This window comes from Stegodyphus dumicola, chromosome 2, assembly GCF_044657685.1.
Source record: "Stegodyphus dumicola isolate Sdum_Otavi_A_Nest chromosome 2, ASM4465768v1".
NCBI classification, from domain to species: Eukaryota; Metazoa; Arthropoda; class Arachnida; order Araneae; family Eresidae; genus Stegodyphus; species Stegodyphus dumicola.
This window is the reverse complement of record NC_140769.1, coordinates 6,538,550-6,562,530: the sequence shown is the minus strand read 5'-3', so window position 1 is coordinate 6,562,530 and position 23,981 is coordinate 6,538,550. Positions and strand designations below refer to the sequence as shown.

At 36.0% G+C, this 23,981-nt stretch overlaps 1 protein-coding gene and 1 long non-coding RNA gene across 3 annotated transcripts in view; one reads left to right on the top strand and one right to left on the bottom strand.

Annotated features, from left to right (window-relative positions):
- The window catches only part of LOC146998351 (uncharacterized), a 197,402-nt gene that overhangs the window by 97,379 nt on the left and 76,042 nt on the right, over positions 1 to 23,981 (top strand). The window lies entirely within an intron of this gene.
- LOC118180362 (angiogenic factor with G patch and FHA domains 1-like) overlaps positions 18,738 to 23,981 on the bottom strand; it is a 138,284-nt gene continuing 133,040 nt past the window's right edge. For both annotated transcript variants that reach the window (XM_085810412.1, XM_085810413.1), the window contains exon 16: positions 18,738 to 19,770. In XM_085810412.1, coding sequence (XP_085666538.1) covers positions 19,636 to 19,770 — 135 coding nt within the window. In that variant the 3' untranslated portion in view covers positions 18,738 to 19,635. The remainder of the gene's footprint in view (positions 19,771 to 23,981) is intronic.

Below are 23,981 nucleotides of genomic sequence, written 5' to 3'. Positions count from 1 at the left end.
ATGCTTTTCAGAGTTCTCTGTGATAATATTCGACTACAAAGTGAGAATTTGCTTTCAAAAGTAGAATCTATGTTACATAGTGTTTGATGTCAGGAAAAGTTATGTAAAGATTTCAGAGATAGAAAATGATCAGAGAATTTGCACTGTTTATTAAATAGGAATAAAATTTTACTACGAATTTTGTACCTATGCAAATAATTTTAGTGAAGTTATATTTAAAATTGTAGCATTTATTTTTTTTTTAATAATATAACTGAAATGTTTGAAAGAGACGAAGCTATGGCGGGAAAAAACGTTTACAGGAGGCAAGTCTATTTAACACTGAGTAAATGGCTATCTCCTTCGAACTCTACAAAATTTATACAGATGAATCTATTATTAATCCGCAAGATTAAGTAGAATGATATGGGCAGGACACCTTCTCAGAATAAATGCAGAAAGAGCGGTCCTTAGGTTCTTAAATGCAACTCCTGTTTGCAGAAGATCAAGAGGAAGACCTGAGAAAATATGGAGAGGCTGCCTGGATGAGGATTTTGCCATTCTAAAATTTAAGAACTGGTCAGTTGGTGGAAGGAGAGTGGAATGGGAAAGGCTTCTGAAGAAGGCTAGGGTCCTCAAGAGGCTGTCGTGCCAATGCTGATAATGAAGCTAAATTGGCGAGATATCGCAAGCTACGGCGACTAATTTTCGTCCCCAAATTTGGCAAGAAATCTATAAAAGCCGAGAAACTTGGCTATCCATTTGGCGACATTTGGATTCGGTCCTTGCGTACTTGTAGTTAATATTGTGATTTAATACATGTAATTGATCCCTATATGTAACTATAACCTCATCCGGTCTTCACATGCTTTTCAGTAATTTGGAGAAGTGAAACGTACTAGAGATTTCTCGGCAACTGGGAGAAAACTGTACAAGACAGGAAAGAGCATCAGTTGCTCAGTTGTTAGTTCAGAGCGAATTCGGAGTATTGAGATATCCGCGAGAGCTTCGCCTTTTAGATGTGCTTTGCATTGCGTTGTGTTTAACGTTCTTATTAGCTTGAAGCATAACTACTGATTGTGATCTGTTATACCGAGAGGAGCTGCCCGAGTGCTTTTGTGGAAAGTTTCAGATCTGTTAAGTGTTTCTTTTGGTAAAAATAAATTTTATCAAGCTATCATCGGTTCTGTGTGCATTGAATAGTCCTTGTATGGACGTGCATCTTACCTACATTCTAAAATTCTTCGGTGGGTAATGGAAGATGAGGGGCATACACCTGCTGATCTGTGGTAGATACTAGGGGCCACCGTCCTGCGTCACCTGTCACCTTTGTGCATTCTATCTACTGCGAACCCGACCACAAACAACAATATTTATTGAACTTTGATTTTCCCCTCTGATTTATGTTCGGGAAAAGGAAGCACTCCTTTAAACGAGAAAATCGTTATATGAGGATTAGATTGGATTCCTCAGTGGGATGAAGCAAAGGATTTCTTCCCTTGATCCATACATATTTTCAACAAGAACATTCCAAGAAAAGCGGAATTAATTACTTTTTTGGTTTTAGGGAATCAGTTTTGAAGATATTGTTTGTCTTATTTCAAAGTAATCCTTGATCCAATTGTAGAGACATTAGGTATTTTTTTGGAAGCAGGAAAGATCAAGAATTAGCAAACGCCTTCGCCGGGAATCGAACCACGGACCTCTGGAATACCGGCCTAGCGTGCAGAACCATTACACCACGAAGGCACGCTAGGAAGGGAGAAATACCTTATACAATGATTAAGCTTTCTGTGATCAGAGGCATTCAGACGATGGGGAATTAAAAAAAAAAAAAAAGCCCACTATGAACTTTTGGATAACCATGAAAAGGATTGTAAAAATAAGTTACAATTTTATTTAGGTCAAGAAAAATTTTTGGGACTGGCTCACACGACCTCGCAATAGGTCAAGGATACATCCGTTTATTTTTCAACATGATCACCCACTTCCTGTAACACTTGTTGGAACGCTCAGTTCCCTTGGAGTAAGTTTCCAATTAGCACTATTTTGCCGTCGTAACCTCTTATTACTACTTCAGCGAAATTGTTTTCCGTAGGAAAGCTAGGACATGTGAGTTCTCCTGTGTAGACACCAAACTTGTTGAGAATTTTTATATGTCACAGCGTCAACTATAAGCTATAAATTGTATACGAAGTATTTCAATTAATTTTTTTTTAATCTGGTACGAAATTAACGCAACGAATAATAAATTTATTTATATCTGAGTAACAACAGTAAAGAATTAATATGCATCCTAGTTACAGAAAGTGGCTTAACTAGAACATTAGGCTTGCTTTGTTTTTTCCGCTACGTTTTCGTTCGCTATGTTTTCGCCATTATCCGTCAATGCACAACCAAAATTGAAATCTACGAAATGTCAAGACCACATATATGAAAATAAAAAGCTGTGTGCTAATTTTTGAAATAAATTCCAACATTCTAACATTTTTCTGTTAAATAAAATCGTCGATGACATTCTAGAAGTTTGTTCCATTATTCAATACAAGATATATTGTTAGGTCTTAAGTGCGTCCTAACCAGTTTGCATGTAAAAAACTCTTCTCACAATAAGTAACACTTAACGTAATTACAATATTCTGAAGATCGTTTTGGATATATTGTATTTTAGAATAAATTGCAAAAGTTCAAATTGACTATCCTTTCACTTCTCCCAGTCAGCAACACAGATAAAACTCTGAAGTACGTTCTTTGACAGAAAAGTTCCAGAAGAAAGGTCGTAAAAAATAGAAAATTGCATATACCAAGTAATGATTCTAGCTGCTATCAATGCAGTCCCTTTGGCTATTTATGCACGACTGCTAACGTTTCTGGAGGTCTTGGAAGCAAGCAGGGAAATCTTACAATGCGATGCTTGCAAGATCATTTGCCACAGCCCGTTGGATGTCTGCAAAAATCTTGAAGATTTCCTTTCAGTTATCTTTTCACTCACGGAAACAAGAACAAATCACAATAATCTTGACACTGTGGGATCACGTCCGGCTCTATCCAATAGTTTAGCAGGAATTCTTCGTCTTTCCTCTTTCTGTTCTTTTAGTGAGTGAGGGACGATTCTTGCATTAAGTTTCCGTTTCCCTGAATCTTCGCGTAAAATCTTGTGACACACATCAGATTCAAATTCAGTCACTTCTGATATCATAGCACAGTTACACAACGTTCCATGTTTCATCGGTATGTATCGACCAGTTCTGAGATCGTCTAGCACTGAATCTCTGCTTTCACGAAACCTTTTGCGACACTCGAAAACACGACTTCTTGAAAGTGCCTCGCCTGTATATGCTTGCTGAATCGTATTCCGCATTACATTAGGGGTTTTCCCGAACTTAACGCAGAACTTAATGTTCGCTCTTTTTTGGCTCACAATCAGCATCCATTGTGCCACCTTAACGAATGAGACAAGAATCCGAACAGTGTGTTGCTGAACACAACCCTACCACCTGGTAAGTTTGCGGGAAACACGGCCAAGGCCATGTCAGGTAAGAATACATACCAGGTAACAAATAAAAACAACATTCGTTCATTTTTAGTACTGCAAACTCTGAAGTAAAAAAATTTGTCCCGGAACTTTTCTGGGGATCTAAAGGATGTATTTCCCTCTCAGCAAAAAGCTGTTCCTTATTTATGTGATTCAGATCATTATTTAATTGGGCTTCGTATTTTTACCTTCAAGTTTGTACACGGACTAATGAAAGTCTAACAACAAAGTTACTGAAGTATCTTTGCAATTTCCTGGAATACTCTGCACAGAGCAATAAAAATATTTTCTTCAGTTTCATTCTCAGTTTCGTAGTTTCGTTTCTCGTGATTCTGCATCTCAACATGACCGCGTAGATAAAACGGCTGAACACTGGTAGTTAAAGTATTTTTATATTACCAGTAATTTTGTAAATACCAATACCAGCCCGTTGTTTAGAAATCAAATCTCAAACAAATGACTCGCTGCCATGTCGTTTACATAATGCGTATTGCCGGACAGAGGTCTCAAACTCAAACTGCATGAGGGCCAAATGCAAAATGTGAAACACTGACAGGACCAGGTACCATCTGAAATTTTTATTAGTACTTAGCTTTATTATTAGTCCAAAAGGGTTTTGTCCCTGAAGGACTATTTTTTTCGTTTTGCCATTTTGCGTCGATTCGCTATAAACGGCATATCACTTTCAATTGTTGCCACCAAATGTTACAGTCCTAATATATATATATATATATATATATCCAGCGCGCGGAACTGTGTATCGGAAATTCTCAAGATATGCTCATTTTAAAATTATTTTGCGACATTGCTGTTGAACTGAATTTTATGGTTTAAGTGCAAACATGATATTTAATAAAGGTAACACACACAAAACGTTAAAAAAACGCAATTTGGACTTCATTTAAAATCTGAAACCTTTCCGATTTTTTATGATTTATTTTTTAAATTTGTATTTTAAAATAATACTTATTTTTTATTTTTCGAATTTCTTCTTTCATTTTACTCCATAAAGGCTATTGTTCTCGAAATGGGATTTTGCATCGAATCACTCACTATAAATGCGGAGTTTCATTTTTCAATCTCTCTGTTGTGGATTTACAAACTAAGCTATTTCAAACCAGCAGCAAGGAAAAAAAAAAAAAAGAGGTAGCATGAGTGAGCGCAACAGCAGACTGCGAGCTCAGCGCAAATGTGAAGAAACGTTACCAAACCCTTTTGGGCGATCGTTAAAATCTGAAACGTTTCCGAATACTTTTTTTCCTTCCTTTTTTTTTTTTTTTTTTTTTTTTTTTAACAAAATAAAAAATATTTTCAAACAAACAACAACATAAAAAAAATTTAATAATTTCGTTTACTAAATATTTATCAAAACAACATACATATAAAAAGTAATAGAAATATTGCAAAAGATAAAAATAGTTTCTATTTAAAATCTGAAGTTTAGTACATTTTATTTTTAAGTTTTGTACATTTTACATATCTCTAAGATAATTCGTTTTGGATTACACATTGAACTCCAAATTCACTCGTAGTTTAATATTAAATTCTAAGTCTGACACTTTTTACTTTTTTCAAGTAATTCTAACATGCTTAATTAAACGTTAAAAAACTTTCTTTAAATTAAATTAATTAAACTAAAAATAAATAAATTATGAAAATTTTCTAAGTATTCTGAGAACGTTTCTCAAATGGGATACAACTTGAGAATAAATAACAGTTTAGTCTCTCTTATTTATTAAATTTTTCTTCGATACATAAGTAAAATACATACATAACTTTGTGTGTAAACAACTATAAACTTCTTTTTCTTGAAACATGATGGCGCTTCGATTCTGATAAAGTTTGTAGCCTCGGAGAGAAATTGCTAGAAGCAATCTTCATCGAGGATTATAAACACTCGTCGGTCAATCAGGTTTCTTTTTATTAATTTTCAACTGTTAAAGCTATTCTCATACAACTGTATTCTAATACAAAGCAATTTTCTTATCTCAAAAATCGTAACTGAGTTTATTAGCCCAAAGGGACACTTTTCCCAGAAGGGCTATTAATGTCGTTTTGCCATTTTGCGTTGGTTCACTATAAACGGCGTATCATCTTTTAAAGTGTTGCCACCCAATGTTAGAGCCCTGCAATATATTTAAAGAAATTAAGTAATGAAGAATCGAATCTACATGAATGCATATCTGTTTCTTCCACCATGGAAAAACAACGGTACCTAGAGACATCGAATTTTGAATAACATAGTCCTCCATACGAATATGGGAATCTGGAAGCCCAAATTTGGAATTTATTTTATTGTCTATTTCATATTTTGTAAAACGTTAACGAATTTTTGATTAAGAAACTCAACGGTTTCAAAGCGAGCAATGGCAACACTGCACGAAAAAAAAAAAAAATTATCTCCAATGCACGAGACTGTGTATCGGAAATTCTAAACATACGCTCTTTTTAAATTATTTTGTGATATTGCTGTTGAATTGAATTTTATAATTTAAGTGCGAAGAACATGATATTTAATATATAAGGCAACGCACGAAACATTAAAAAAAGCCCCCTTGGGCGTACTATAAAATCTGAAAACTTTCCCATTTTTATTTATTTTTTGGCAAGTAAGAATATGTTTGGATAACATTTATTTCATATTGTAAATTAATTAGCTCTATTTATAGAATTTTTGCTGCATTATTGATGTTCTTTTTAACGGAAATGGAAAGAATATAAATTCGTACCTCAAATGTCTTGAAATCTTGGCAATACCATTTTGGCAACAAATGCATAATTGGAATAGGTTCGTCGGCCGCATGCGCCTTGCAAGATACCAGTCTAAGACCACAGACTTACGGTATGTAATATTCCATTCAGCCGTTCATGACGTCACTATGAACCAGTTTCCCTTTCGTAACGTAATTATGAGCCAGTTCACATATTTAAGGCCTTGCCGGAGATATTTATTCCCTCCCACCCCTGATAACATCCTGCCCCTTAGACAGATAACAGTAGAGAACTTAGCTATAATTCAATAAAGCTCAATTAGTTTTGTTTCGTAGATCCACATTTTTATCCCCTAAAATATATTTATGAAAAATGCCGCCCCCAAAATGTGACGCTCAGGGAGGACCGCTTCCCTCTAGCTACGCCATTGGTAACAGATTGATCGATTAATGTCACTTTTATAATAAATCCACTTTCAATTATTATTATTCAAGAATGAGTAAAATATTTTGATGATTAAAACGCGACGCTTCCCTGCCTGTACAGTGAGCTTGCTCAAAGGACTATTGTACAGGAAAGTTGTTGGCAAATATTTCTATTACTAATCCAGGGTCTCCAAACTTTTTGGCGGTCGACCTACTCAAATATTTCTCAGGTTTTTATCGATTACTTCCTAATTTACTATTACATAAATATTTTAGAAGGACTTTAGGGGATTTATCCCTGAGGGACTATTGTTTTCGTTTTGCGATTTTGCGTCGAATCACTCTGAATGTCCGTTTCACTTTTCAAACTGTTGCTGCCCCTGCATTATATTTGACGAAATTAAATAATGAAGATTTTAAATTACGTCTTGCATATATTGCGAGAAACATACATGCATGCATAAATGCATGTATGTTTCTGGCAATGTTATAAAACAACGGTACCTAGAGCCATCCAATTTTGAATGACATAATCCTGCTGCGAATATGGGCATCTGGAAGCCCAAATTTGGAATTTGTTTTATGACCGATTTCATATTTTGTAAAACTTTAAGGAAATTTTCATTAACAAACTCAAGGATTTCAAAGCGAGCCATGGCAACGTTGTACAGAAAAAGCATTTTTATCTCCAGCGCAGGAGACTGTGTATCAGAAATTTTAAAGACATACTCAATTTTAAATTATTTTGCGATATTGCAGTTGAACTTAATTTTATGGTTTAAGTGCGAAGAACAATTTTATTATTTATTTAATAAATGAAGGTAACACACAAAATGTTAAAAAAAAAAAAAAAAAAAGCTCCTTTGGACGTAATTTAAAATCTGAAACTTTTAAGATTTTCTTTTTTTAGCTATTTTTTATTATATATTTTACGACGTTTATTATTTTATAGATTTATATACAGTATAATTTGGATTATCTGGGTAGTGCCGGGGATAAGCCAAATTATGAATGTCATCGAAAACCCAAACCATGATTTTTCAGTCATATTGTATGCGTTTGTTTCTTTAAAAAATCTGATGTGATCATTACATGACTTTCTTGTATGGTCTATTAAATTATATGCATTTTTTCCTGCATTTCATCTACAATTGATTTCCTTGAACTTTATTAGAGAGCTATTTCTCATTCAATTAATATAGTTCTCACTTCGCGGCAAAGCAAAAATACATAAAAACTCAAAACGTCGTCTTCATTAAAAATTGTAAAATACAGAAAAACATAAAACAAATACAGTTAACACAGTCAAAAAAAATTTTTTTTCACAATTAAAGTTAAGACTTTCTGCGCAAAAACAATTCGGCCGTTGGGCAAGAAAGGAGATTTTTTGGTGCACAAAACTAAGTTTACTTTTGATCCCACACGGCAAAAAGACATTGAAGGTGCAGAAACTGAATTTACTATTCTACCGAGTTTCAAATGTAAATAAGTGGCGGTTCCTTAGGCTTAACTCTCCACTTTTAAATTGTTAATAATTGTACGATTATTGCATGCAGATTAACTAAAGGCATGAAAATCTTGCCCGGAACATAAAAACCCCACAATTCAATGAATTTAAACAAAAAAAAAAAAAAAAAATAAAAAAAAAAAAAAAAATAAAAAAAAAAAATGCACAATTTACTAACAAAGAACTAAGTTCACCGAGCCAGGTAACCGAGTGGGAATAGATATGTATATATATGATTGGTGCAGCCGATTGCAACGAAACAGGGATGTGCATAACTGCATGGTATAGCACTCCCATATACAAAATTTCGACGATCTACGGCTACTAGTTCTTGAATTATGTGAGAACGTACGTACATATTTATCTTGCATAATTCATGAACGTCTACCGGTACGTGTGTACATCTTTTTTTGACATCTGTACATATCACAAAAAAAAAAAAAAAAAAAAAAAAAAAAACCCTCTTTTAAAGCCATTATCCAATTTACAATCATTTTTCGCAAAAACAGTCCTTTAGTCTGACCATAAATACAGATGTTTCGAAAAACATCGTTCAAATGGTTTCGAGAGCGATTGAAATGGTAATTTTTTTTTAATATGATACCCGGAATTTTTCACGATTACAATACGGCCTTTACTTCGTAGACGAAAGTAAAAATCAGTAGTTTTGCTTTGTTTTTGAGAAAGTATTTGTCGAGTTTCACTCAATTTTTAATTTATGTGTATTGTGTGACTTTTTTTTTAAGCAGCTAGCGCGCCAGTTCCATATTCTTAGTTTTCTTGTCGATTCACCATGTTCAAATCTTTCCATTCATATAACGTTCTTTTCAGTGTTAAAACAAATTTCTTGAACTTGTAGTACGTTCTTTATTCATTTTGTAATTCTAAAATTTTAAATCAGTTTTTAAAAAAATAGCAAGAAAATATGTATGAAACAAGAAAATTCCAGTCATCAATCGAAAGATGTGTTCAACTACGCACGCGTAGAATTATTTCTATGAGGTAATCATTGAAAGTAAAGCTAAAGAAACAGTTCAGCGATTTTTAGAACACGCTTGGAGTTTCCCATGTTTGTTTATGCACTCAAGCTTAGTGTTGAGTGTCTCTTCGTAGATATTGCCACGAACGAACAACCACAAACTGGATAATTCGCACCCGAATAATCGAGAGTACACTGCATATATTAACATATTTATATCTAAAGATCTGCACTATAATAAAAATTTTATTGAAATTGTAGAAGTAATGAGTGTGAATGTCACGAGCATGAAAAATTACGGGGGGGGGACGAATAAAAACCGATTGATGATCAGCAATAAATTATCTCGTATACAAATAACACCCTTAATGATGAATAATTTTTGCGAATTAGATAAAAATACAATAAGAATTTGCTCTTGTTTTCCAACGTTTGAGTATATATCCATTTGAAAATGGTGTCATAAATAATCACAGCTAAAAGGGCCTTTAGATACATGTGATGAAAAGCCACCTTATTGCCAGCTACAACCCGAATTCTATTAAGAACGCTCTGGTGGGAGAAATCCTGGTATATCATAGCTTTCTTTCTCCTACCCCCAATAATTCGAACGCAAGTTTCAGGTCGATATATTTTAAGTGCCTGTGCCGCAAAGATACGGCACTGTTACTAATGTTCCTGCTTTATCCGGGATGACAAATTGGACACAGTAAATTAGGCAGATCATTAAAACGGAATCATAATAAGAATTTAGTACACTATCTTTTAATGTGATTGACCCGGATTATTGTATTACTGTAAAACACTGTGGAGATGGCTATCTGTTACAGAGGAGAAATGTGTACCTTCATGGAGAACTTTTCACGGGAAATTAGATAAGATAAGCAATGGGAAATTCACTAAAACCTCTAAGAAAGTGATCCCGTTTAGACTCTGAGAACAGAACCAAGAACGAATTATAATATTCCCAGGCTTAAATACACTGGCTTTTTATTGTGAGCGCTTTGCAATGTGGGCGGGGCTGGTGCGCTTTAGGAGCGACTCCATGATAATGATTGCTAGTCGGTTGATTTGTGACTGCATATTGAGCTCAAAACACACTTATTATATGTTTATCCACGAGATGGTCTATTGACAATATAATAACGACAAATGACGATGAATGTATAAAAACAAATTATCCGTAAGATAAGTATTGTACTCATCATGTGAGGGTTCTTTTAGTAGTAAAGAGCGTTCTGTGTACTTGCTCTGTTTGGAATCGTTAGCAGACTGAATTAATCACTCCCTTTTAATTTTTTTGGTTGTATTTTACGTGCTCTGATTCGTTATAGTTGAAGCCGATACCAGAGGAGCTATAGGATCACTGGTTAATTGGCTCCCGTGAATTCGAAAGCCTTTGATGGCAGAAATTATGCAGATCTCTAAAATTATGACTTTTAGAATGTCAAGTGGACGCGTTACGAACAAGTTTACTTCTCCTGTAATACCATAGCATCCCGTCTCATATCTGGTAACAAGTAAAAGACTGCGATTTGTGAGGAGACTGTAGGCATGAATTTCTTATCTTTCTGTGGTCCACCGCAGGCATACCAAGAGGCATGTATATTTTTCTTCATCGTTGGTTCAAATTTATTTGATTTTCTGTCTTCAGTATTAGTAAACAACATAATCGCACTGATGATCTCATTAAGACGACGACTTCATACAAATTCTGCTACATTTGAATCAAATGTTTTCCTCAAGAGCTTTCTGTATAGCACACATTCTCTTCAGGATATAATGATGATGTTCCTCAACGGCTCGATGCGCATCTTCCAGACATTTGGGAATATCTTCCTAAAAATAATCCTACGAATTGCTTAAGATCACGTCTCTGTATATATTCAGGACATCATTGCTAAGTCTCTTCGACATCATATAAGACGTAGTGAGTATATGAAATTCTACTTATCATATACTTGTAACGATCCCAAAGGCCAATCGTATGCTCGCATGAGGAAGCAGTTAAAATATCAAAATTTATCCTGTGAGAGATCTTTTGTGATAGTGCTAATGTATTTAACTGCCATGTAACATATCCACGATCAAATCCATCCCGAAGCCGTTTAATACAGCCAAGCACATCGAGAATGCGTACGTCCAATCAGTGGCTAATAGATGGCGGCGCAAGCAAACACCGAAACGTCGCGCTCGCCCCCTAACGCCTCGGGATCGCTAATGTATTTAACTGCCATGTAACATATCCACTATCAAATCCATTTAATATCGCCAAGGACATCAGAAATACGTACTTTCAATCACTGCCAATAGATGGCGGCACAAGCAAATATCGAAACGTAAAACGCCGCCTAACTCCTCGGGACCGCTAATATATTTAATTGCCATGTAACATACCCACGATCAAATCCATCCCAAAGCAGTTTAATATCGCAAAGGACATCGAGAATACGTACTTCCAATCAGTGCTAATAGACAGCGGCACAAGCAAACAGCAAAGATCGAAATGTCACACTAAGCCCCTAATGTATTTAACTGCTATGTAACATATTGTTACGTTTTTCTGACATACGGATTCGTGGATCTGGAATGATTAACGACAACACTTGATGGAGAATGAAAACAAAATTTATTAGCCAGGATTACTCAGGATAGCTCTAAAAACACGTTTACAGTTGTCGAAACGGCAAACACGCTGAAACAATCAGCAGCACAGCTTTCAGGCTATAACGGTGAAGACAGCTTCACGGCAAAGCAGAAGAGTACTCCCGACTCGGTTCAGTTGTTCTCGGAACTCTACGTACTCTCGACACTCTCCACGCTCCAGCTCGCGAAGCACTAAACGATACATTCGATAGCCTCAACGATGCACCAACTCGCGATACAGTTTATGATCAAATCTGAGGACTAGGCACTGACTGACTCTCCGCGTACCAGCAGGGTTTATATAGCTTTTGGCTAGTGTTCGAGAACATTCTGGGCCAAATCGGGAACAATTCGTTCCAGAAGGTTCTCCATCCGTCTATCCATAGCATATCGCCAATTTTGTTCCCAAAACAGGCGATGTCTCGAAAAATACGGCAACCCTGCATTTTTTACCATTTTCTAGCAACCCTAAACTTTCTTAGCGGGGAAGCTATCTTACCGCGGCTGGACATTTCGTAACAATATCCACGATGCGTACGTCCAATTAGTGGCTAATAGTGTGCGTACGTCCTAACGCTAATAGTGTGCGTACGTCCAATCAGTGGCTAATCCATCCCAAAGCTGTTTAATATCGCCAAGGCCATCGAGAATACGTACTTCCAGTCAGTGTTATTAGATGGCGACAAAAGCAAACAGCAAAGATCGAAACGTCGCACTAGGCTTCCTAACGCTTCTAGACCGCTAATGTAACATTTCCACGATCAAATCCATCCCAAAGCCGTTTAATATCGCCAAGGACATCGAGAAAACGTACTTCCAACCAGTTCTAAAAGATGACGACACAAGCAAACATCAAAACGTCCACTAGACCGCCTAATGCCTTGGGATTGCTAATGTATTTAACTCCCTTGTAAGACATCCACCATCAAATCCATCTGAAAGCCGTTTAATATTGCCAAGGACATCGATAATACGTACTTCCAATCAGTGCTAATAGATGGCGGCACAAGCTAAAGTAAAGATCGAAACGTCGCACTAAGCCGCCTAACGCTTCGGGACCGCTACAGTGGATGACTTTGAACATTACAAGATCACCCATTTCTACCACCCTGGAGAAAAATGACGTCATTTGGTCCGCAGTAAATCAAAACGGGCCGAGCTAAGCATGCCAACACACTGAAGCCGCAGCCTACCAAAACAGCGATCAAACATATCAACGAACAGGGCTCGCAAACACGCCCACAACAGCGACGACAAGTCGAGTCTCCTCATATCGCATTAAACACGCTTCGAGAAGTAGCTTCTAGCGATTGCAAGAGCCAATCATACGCTCGCACCATGAAGTAGTTGGTTCACCATGAAGCACCACGTAACTGATGCACAATCGAATTTCAGGATCATTTAACTTCCCGAAGCACATTGCAAACTCGTACGCCGCACTTCCAATCAGTGTTAATAGATGGCACCACACACAAGAAGGAATGACCCAAAAGCCGCACTAGTCAGCCTAGGCTTCCGGGCCACCACATCCTCAGAAGATCTGACAATATTTCCTTAACCACCAAAACACATTCTTTCGAGAGCTTAATGTCATATCTTAGAATCTGTTACTTTAAAATAGGCACTTCGTCGTAGCCAACTCTTCTTATTTGCGATTAGTAACTCGTCATAGCCATACAGCGTTTATTTTCTCTCCGTCATCTTAAGACTGTAGTTCAAGTTATAGCTGAATGAGGTGCTGGGTTTATTTCCTGCAATAAGCCCTCTATTGGGAGACTGGAGGAGGGCATAAGTATTGGTTACTATGTATTTTTCCTTTTTTGATGCACAGCAGGATTGTTACTGCATTCTGTGACCGGTCCATGACACAGAATACAGCAAAATTCCTGCTGGAACCATAGGTCCGTTGTAGACAGTTGCAGCCATATTAGATTTAGAGAGAAAAAATCTGTACGTTGAAGGTAAACCCAGGATGCTTCCATTCAAGATGTATGGTTCTTGTAGCACAGAAATGGAGACTGGTTGAGTGTTGCAGCTGGTGCCTTCCGGAGTTTGCGTTTGTAGAAAGCTTATTTTCTTTAATTCTTGACTCAAACCATGCGAATTTACATTGGGAAGGTTTTGCCCAAGTTGACGCACCAGTTCCTCTCGGTAGCAAGGGCATTTCAATGAGCTGTCAGTTTGGTTAAAGCATAACTTCCAATTTTTACTTACATAGGCAAACATATATGTAAGATATTGTATTTACTCAGGGTATCCATGTAAGATATCGTGTTTACTCAATTATCTATTTGAAATTATTGAATTCAGAGCATAGGCCAATCAATTCAAGTATATCAGTATATTTGAGAAAATTAATATACTGAATCAGATTTTTGCATTTGTATTTAATGAAGTATTAAACTTCGTCCTAAAATTATTTATCATAGTGTCAAAACGTATTGTACCTAGTGTAAAAAGTATTGTAACCCAGTGTAAAGTATTGTAATGTCAAGTTTTGTGGGTATTGCTTTGTACTCAGAAAAGTACGATACTAAATTGATCTAATACCATTGTATTACAGTTAGAAACAGATATTTGTTTAACCAAGATTTATATTATTTCGTGTCTTCAACTTAAACATGATAGTGTCCTTTTGCATCTACCTAGAGTAAAGTATCGTAGTACTGTATCCAGTGTCGTTGTTAAAGTACTTTTTAGAAATTAAATTAAAATCGATCTAATCAACAGGAAAGTGCAGACTGTTAAAAAAAACTATATAAAATAATTTTTGTGACTATGTACCTCTTTTAATGCCAAATGAAAAATGCTGTAGGATTCGGGAGTCGTGATGGGACAGCATCTGCCAAGCGGAACCTTGCATAGCTAAGGCCGTCAGTCCACTTGAGCAACATTCAGTTCAGTTCAAATTAGAGATGGGCAAAACCACTCTTTTTATGGGATCGGATCAGAACTGCTCGCTCACTGAAATGAATTGATTGCTTTTACGACTCACAACTCAGCAATAAAAACCTTGATAAAAAAGATCCGGAACGATAGGTGATTCATGAGCATTCAGCGAGGAAGGAGCCACAGCAGAAAGAATAGAACGAACAGTGGAATCGGGACCGGTTAGCGAGGCTGCAACTAAAAGCGTAAAGAATCGAACGAACAGTGAGATCGGGACCGGTTAGCGAGGCTGCAACGAAAAGCGTAAAGAATCGAACGAAGAAATGGAACGAAAGAATCGACTCAATCAAACTCTTAACTCCTGCCTGAACTGATTACAAAGCTCTCGACGAAGGTATGTTCCTCCTCTGCAGCAGGTACCCATCCCTACAATGCTTTTCAGTAATCCAATAATCCGGTTCAAACCTATTATAGTGTACTAAATTCTTATTATAATTCCGTTTTAATGATCCGGCTTAAGCCACTGGGTCTGATTTATCATCCCGGATAAAGCAGGAACATTTGTAACAGTGCCGTATCTTTGCGGAACAGGCACAGGCACTTAAAATCTATCGACCTGAAACTTGCGTTCGATTCATTGGTGGTAGGAGAAAGAAACCTATGACACATCAGGATTTCGCCCATCAGCGTGTTCTTAATAGAATTCGGGTTGTAGCTGGCAGTAAGGTGGCTCTTTCATCACATGTATCTAAAGTCCCAATCACATTATGTTTTGGCTACGCGGGACATGACGTCGAAAGGGACAATTCTCAAAATCCGCACAATTCCAGGAAACCCACGTAGCTAGGTTACCATTTTCACTTACTACAAAGACTTGAACGGCAAACACTAATCGATTATCGCTCAGATTGGGATCACGTGAGGCTTCAGAAGCAGAACTTTCGTCTGATTGGTTGTCTCTACCCGGGACTCAGGTCTAGCCGTCACCATCGAGATAGATAAAGCCTGCGCACTGAGTTACTACGTCACTGTTAGGGGACCGGTCTTCGCGCAGTTTAGCTTCCTTGCTAAACACCCGTTTTTCTAAACCTATTCTATGAAATTGGTATCTCATACTATAAAATCAGTCTAAAACAAAATTACAAGCGGCAATATAATGTTTTACAAAGCTTATACGAATATGAAATATTTTCATTTTCTTTCGTTAGTATTTATTTTCAAAACAAAATTATTTGAGAATGGTGTGGTGCTTTTAAAAGCAAATAATTTCTTTGAAGAAAAATTGGTTTTAAAATTCAAGTAGCTAAAATTTTTACTTTGATTTTTCTGCACTGTCTTTGTGTCTCTCGTTGATTCTCATCACCGCATCAAATTTTTTTGTTTCACCCACTACTTTAACAAAATGTTTGCCAGTGGGAACACATGTTATCTCTCATTCTATAATTATTGCATATTTTTTATATCTATCATATTAATGTAGCAGGATTATAAAACATCAAACGAATGCAAGAGACTACTTAATATTTAGACTAACATTTAAATGCCTTATATCAGTCAGAAAATTTTTCTGAATGTAATAAATTACTAAATAGTGTAGTCTTAAAATTATTTCTTACTTACATATTGTATGTTCATCTGTATTACGGTTAATGTTTTCCTCTTAATGCTACATAATTATTCGACAGAATCTGTAGTTAAATTGAGATAATGTTTATTACATAGCTCTGAAGACAATCAATATTAAAATTCCAAATAAGACAGGACAAAAGTTTTTTTAAATAAAGTTATACACAATTTTTTTGAAAATATTTTTAAAATATACGAAATACTTAAAAAACTTTTAGAAACTGAAATTTCTTGCAAATATTTACATCATACCTATTTAACTATAAGCGTTACCTCTGTTCTGAAAATACTTTTTCTATTAATATCCACATGAAAAGAAAATATAAATCCTAACATCATGTTCAAAACTTTTCTGTATAATGTAAGCAATTTTTTTAACTTAACTTACATAGCTTTTGGTGCTGCCACGTACTCAAATTAAAGATTGTAATTTAAAAGATAATTAAAAAAATTGTTTTTAAAATTGCATTGAATTGAAATACAATGGAAACAAGTATGTCTACATATGAATTCAATTACTACTGCTTCTTCAATTACTGTATATTTTTAAAATTTCATTTTGCAGTTTCGCAATTTAATTACCTTAATATGAATCTTATATACATTACTTAGAAACTTTTCTATCATTCTCAGAAAGATTTATATTGCATAACAAATTTTAAACAAACTGATTGCATGATAATAACATATATAAAAGTGAACAGAAGCTATATTAGCTAAACATATGCATTTAAGTTTCATCATGATAAAATGATATTTAATGATTTGCAAAAAACATTGATATTTAAATTTAAGAACACAGTACTCTGTCAAGAATCAAATTTACTCTGCATTTGATATTCTACATATTATGTAATGAAATAAGTGTTATGATTTTAACCCCTTAGGACAGTTATTTCATATAAAATTAGTTTCCAATTAAAATAAATAATCATAAATTTTGCTGACAATTTTTATATTACTAGTGTTAGTAATTATTACAAGGGATGATGCTTCAGATGTCAAAAGTAAACATAAATTCAATTCTTAAAACATAATGAATAAAAAATTACAACTTATAAAAGCCAACAAAAAGTTTGCTGAGGGTCCCTTAACCGTGACGTCACAAGCCAGTTTCGTTTCAGAGCGCAGGCCTTATCTATCTCGATGGTGACGGTCTAGCCGAGACATTTTCGGTGAGGTTTGAAAAAATCACGCGTAGCCGCAACCTAGGCGGGATTTCGCTTCAGGCGGGGCTCTTTTTTCTAATAATCCTCCCGTTTAAGCCAGGGCTACCAGAATCTCGTTTGTCAGAAGTCCCGTCTAGCAGGGACTATAGCCATGTATGATAACCTCTTAAAGGCCTTTTGAGCAACGACAGATGTAGTCGTGATTATTCATGACACCATTTGTAAAATGGATATGTACTCGAACGTTGAGAAACAAGAGCATATTCTTATTGTATTTTTATCTAACTCACAAAAATTATTCAGCATTAAAGATGCCATTTCTAAATGGGATAATTCATTGTTGATAATCAATCGATTTTTTTTTTTTTTTTCATATCCGTCGCATTCACACAGTTATACTCACACTGCTAGTTAATTCTACAACTTTAATAAAATTTTTATTATAGTACATATCTTTAGATATAAATATATTAACAATGTACTCTCGATTATTCAGGTGCGGATTATCCGTTTTGTGGTTATCCGTGAGTGGCGGAGTCTATGAAAGGACACTAAACACTATGCGCGCAAATCCAAGCATGTTCGAAAAATCGCTGAAATGCATCTCTAGATTTACTTTCCACGGTTACCTCATACAATCAATTTTCCGCATGCGTTGTCGAAGATATCGTTTCGGTTGATGACTGGAATTTTTCCTGTTTCATATTCCTTTCTTGCATATCTTCTTTTTATTCTTTCAGAAACTTATTAAAAATTTTAGAATTAATACAGAAATTAATAATAAAGAATACGCAAGTACTAAGAGCAAGAAAGTTGTTTTAACACTGAAACAAAAACTTACAATAATCGAAAGATCTGAACATGGCGAATCGACAAAAAAACTCCTGGAGAATATGGAATTGCGCGCAAACTGTTCATGATACTACGATTCAGGCCACACGTCATGCCGACCAGTGTGTGGTTGCTGATGCCTGACGACACTTTTCAAATCGACGAGTCTGTTTCGGGAAAAATGGTGAAGTGGTTAATAATCGTTCTATCCCAAACAGTTGCGTTAAATTTTATTCCTTTTCATATTAAAATCTTCGTTAAGTGCAAAGAGAATATGGTCTTTATTTTTTGGGGAAAAGCGCTAATCGCTATGCACAAGCCTGCGTATTTTAACATTACAGCTATGTAAATATTTGGTCGAATTTCGTCAAAGATTTAAGTATTATTTGCTAAATAATTTCGAACTATTGTGTTATATTGAATTTAGTTGTAAACGCAACACATGTAAAATTTTTATTCTTTATAGAATTTAACAGAATACATCATGCTTTATGAGAAGAGCTGCAGTACAATAAAACAACACGCATATGAACATTAGACATAAAAGCTAATAAAATTCAACATGAATGCACAACATTAACAAAAATAAATTCATAAAACACTGTTTAGTGGCAGAAATAACAAGATGGCAAATGAACGTTTTACACTAGAGAGGAATAATCGTGTACACTTCTGATTCTCCGGTTAAGTAGAAGAAATTAATACGAGGAAAAAGTCTCATTCATTTTACAAGAGCGAGAAACACATCACGAAACAGATAGTATTTCACCAAGAAACCTTGAAGCAAGAACAGATACCATTTTTTATCTTGATTTTAAAAGTTATTTAACAATTATGGTTATGCGCATGCGAAATGGTGCTTCTGCGAGTTCCGAAATTAATTTCCTTTTGATACAAAACTATAATTTAATCCCCGTTTTGTAATATATATTATTATTGTATTTAAGTGAAAGAAGAAAAAAAATGATAATTAGAACTGCAAACTGGTCTTAAGTAACAAAAATTTTAGATATTCGTGTATTGCACTAGAAAGAAAAATATGCCAATTAACCTACAGTACAATGTCAGTAAATTTCTACAAAATGTTGCCAATGATCTTTTGTTTAGAATTAATGTACTTCTTCCTTGAGTTGCGATACTTGTGAACGCCAATGTATCCTCAACTGAAGGTTGAAAAGAAACACAATGGATGAATATCTTCTGTGGCACTAAGTTGCTTGAGATCAACTTCAGTTCTCTTAAAATTTTAGCTCGCACCAATGTTGCCCAGGGCATTTATTTATCCATTTCTGTAAAATGGAAACATATTTTCACGCCACAGAAACCGCTGTCAACTGTTACTTTAATTGGAAGTACCGTTCCTGCGCTGCAACCCACTTCCTTTTACGTTTTTCATCCCGAAGGAATTGCCCGGAAAACATAGACTCCTGCGATCCCAGTCCGGCTTTGCTTGTCCAAGGTCGCAAAGATATCTAAAATAAGAAATATTATTTACAGTAAACTTAGAAAATGAAGTGAACATCAACATTTAACTTATTACAAATGCAATAACATATAAGCGTGTACTTCCACAGAATAAGGATGATAGAAAATAATACAAGATATGTGTTGACCCCCAAAAAAGACCTGAGCTAACCTAGGTTACAGCCGAAAACGTAGCGGAGAAAACAACGCAAGGCGGAAACGTTGTGGGAGAAAAGAAAGCAAAGAGAAAACATCGCAATTCTAAAACATCGTGGTACAAAATATCGTCGTCGAAAATAAAGCGGTTCAAAAACCTCACAGTTTAAAACCATCGTCGTCGAAAATATCGTGGTTAAAGATAAAGCACCTACAAATCATCGTATGACGATAATATCGCAGTCATGCGTTTTTCAGGCTTTAAAAGTTGTAAATGCATAATGATTGGTGAGCGCAGGATGGATAATTTTTGCTTTCATAATATTTATTAACTAATAAATTTTTGCTGAAAAGTAAGAAGGAAACTCAAGCATAGAAAATTAATGCAACTTACAGCGCTTAATAGAATTAACTTACATAAATAACTCATAAGGGTGATTAATACATCATTAATAAGTGTCATTAAAAGTTTCATGCACAGCATGCAATAAATTACTTGGATGTCGATTTGTTATTTATGACGAAAGTCAACTACATAATATTTCAGTAGGGGTGGATTATTTAGATTACGACAAAGCACACTACGGCTATCTGCTTAACGGGTGGGAAAGCTTTGTGGCGTATTTTCTCGGGGATTGGTTCATATTCACATTATGCTTCAGGAAAATCACGAAAATCTTATGCAGCCTTTTTCTTTAACTTTAAAGCAAAAAATTACCAGTTAAAAAAAGTAAAATTATCCTTTTTTCCATTTTGCGCTCACAGATCATTATGCGAATATCCATTTACAATTTCTAAAGCCGGAAAAATACATTTCTGAGATGATTTGTGGGTGCTTTATTTTTTACGACGATATTTTCAAACAGCGGAGTTTTTTTTTTTTTTTTTCTTATCGACGATATTTTGTACCACTACGTTTTCGTCTTGCGTTTTTTTCTCCGCGACGTTTTATGCGGAACCTAACCTAGCCCAGCCCAACCCAAGCCAACCTAACCTACGATTCATAGTTTAACTCTCTTAAATGAGCTTAGAATCAAGTTATGTTTAACGTTCTTTCTAGTTTGAAGCGTAAATTCAAATTGCACAGATAAACTATCAAGCTAACATCGGTTCTGTTCGCAGTCGATCTACCACGAAACCAACCGCACACAATATTTGCTTTTAAAATACAAGATTTTTGTGTATTTTCACCTTATACTTATTACATAGCAGTTCTTCTTTACTACGCGATATAGTTTTATATCAATGAAGAATTATCAGTTTCACGATACTGACACCGTAATGGATTGAATACTCACAGAACCGGTGATGGGTTATACAATTTATTTTCCCAAAAGAAACATTCAATAGATTTGGAATTTTTCACTAAAGTACTTGTAGAGCTCTTCTTAGTATGGCACAGCACAATCAGTTGTTTCCACTTCAAACTACTAATAACATTTTAAACACAACGCAGAGTGCATTCAAAGAGCGAAGCTCCTACGGCAATCCCTAAATACTACGAAGTCAGAAATAAATTCTCAGATCTAATACCGTCATCGGTCTTATAAAGTTCCTTCCACCCCCCGGCCGCTGAGAAATCTCTAGTACCTTGCATTCCTCGAAATACTGGAAGACATAGACGGTTACAGTTAATAGAGGGATCAATTACAGTTATCGATAACGGTTATACCAAGATTTCGCCAAGTTTGGTGACAAAAATTAGGCGCCAAAACCCTCGCCAATTAACTGAAATGCCCATTTAGCTCAGTATTTAAAATAGACTTGCCCTCCGTAATCTTATTTTTCCGGCACAGCTTCGCCTCTTGAGGCCTTTCATATTACATTATACAAAAGATACTACAATTTTACGCATAATTTCATAAAATGGTATCTTCATTAATCAGTGGCATCTTCATTATGCCGATCGAATTACCCAAGCATATTCTGCTATCGTCCCCTTGATCATAACTGACCCCCTTTAAAGCGCCGTTCACATTGGGGAAATCTGAGCTAACGGAGACATCTGGCATAGCTGACGCAGCTCCAAAGTCAGTTTTTCCTCATAGCGGGGCGAGATGAAAAATCTGAACTTCACGTATAGCAAAGCTAGTGGGCACATAGAACTCAGTCCGACAGCACAGATAAACATCAGTGCCAATAGCCCTTAAAACTTCATCAACCCCTACGATGGTCCTGTAGACACTGCTGGGGAACCTCTGCTACAGACAGTAACAATTTTTTTAACATCGACATGATAAAAACAAATTTTTATAATGATTCAGATAAGAGTAATAGGATTGTAATGCCCATAGCCCGAGAAGGAAAAGCTTGGCCAGCGGAATAATTAACCCGACGGTGCCATCCCTGGCGGGCGCCGAATGGTTTTTGGACGGAAGTAATAAAAAACAAGAAAAAGAAAGGAGAGAAAGGATGAACAGGGACAGTGAGGGCAAAAGGACTTCTTTTGACCCTGGATGCCGGACGGGACGGTCCGATTTTTGGGGGCTGAAGGGCCATCATAATTTTTTTTTTTTTTTTTGGTTATGCAGAGATTGTTTTCTCATCCGGAGGAGACAATGCCGGATTTACCTATTCATACTTGTACATATAATGTATAATAATCCAGAATTGTTTACTTATTAAAGTTTATTGTTAAACAAACAATAAAAAGGTGTCATCTATGCGTTAATCCACAGTAACATGTGTGAAGGAAATGAACACCACGCTACGGATAATACAATGATTCTTATTTGCATCGACACGACTACGGGAGTCAACTACAGCTGTATAGAGTTAAGGTCAGGAGATCTGGCAGGCCAATCCATGTGACGCCTATCCTCATTTTCCAGCTGTGTCCTATGTAGACGAGTGTTGTCGTCCATTAACAGGAGCTTAGGACCAACTGCGCCGTTGAAAAGTCGCGCATAAGGCTCTAAGATCTCCTCATTGTACTTCACAGTAGTCAGGAAGCTTTTGTGAAACACATACAGGAGTGTGTGTCCATACAACATAATGCATGTCCAAACCATTACGCCTTTATCATCGAAATGCTCTTTTTCTTAATGAGGGATCAGTGTGCAGGCTGAATCTCGATTCATCTGGTAAACAGCACGGTGCTGTATTGATCTTTGCTCCAAGCCGCACGTTGTCAATACCATGCTAAACGCACTTTCTTTTGTGCTGCAGTGAGCGAGACGCAAACAATGGGGTTGGCATATAGCTTTATCTCAAGAAGCCTTCGGGCAACTGTCGATCGAGAAACTCAGATTCCAGTGGCATATGAGAGCTGTGAAGCTAGCTGTAGCTGTCCTGGGCAGCCGCACTGAAAGTGGCGAATAACGACCCTCATTCGCCATTGTGGACCGTGATCAGCCTTACTTAGGTCTTCTCGGTATGGATTCAGTGTCTTGAAACTGTTTTTACAAACTTTAGATGTCACTGGGCGTTACACTGAGCTCTGTAGCCACATGCGCTTGTGATTGGCCAGCCTCCAATCTACCGATAATTCTCCACCCCGTTTTGTCATCCATACGTTTGTGGCTATTCATTTTACCCGATACCTTATCTTTATATTATATGCGGTTTAAGTGTCTGTTTGTCGTCGATAGTTTATTGGTTGCTTGTGTAACTATACTAGCCAATGGGGCGAAGTTGCCACGGCATTCAAATAGTCCATATACACTGATACCATACATGCAGTTATCATTGTTTTAATTAAATTATCATGGTATTTAAGAATATTTAAATTTTTTAATTCATACAATTGTTGCTTATTATGCATTTAACTATATTTACATATGAATTACCTAGAAACTTGCAAAGGTTGATAAATGAAAGGAGACGAAACCAACTAACGAGTTCTGCGTAGTACATCTCATCAGGTAGGTTTACCCAAACTCCTAAGCTAAATATCCTTCCGCGTAAAGAGTTTAAAATTTTGCCGAATTTTATTCCGACATTGTATTTTGAGCTGAACGCAAATTGAGCGTGTCAGGTTGAATGTGAACATTTGTTTGCATTAGCAATCATCTGTTTTTGAAATGGTTTACAACTGAACGCAAATTGAGCGTGTCAGGGGGAA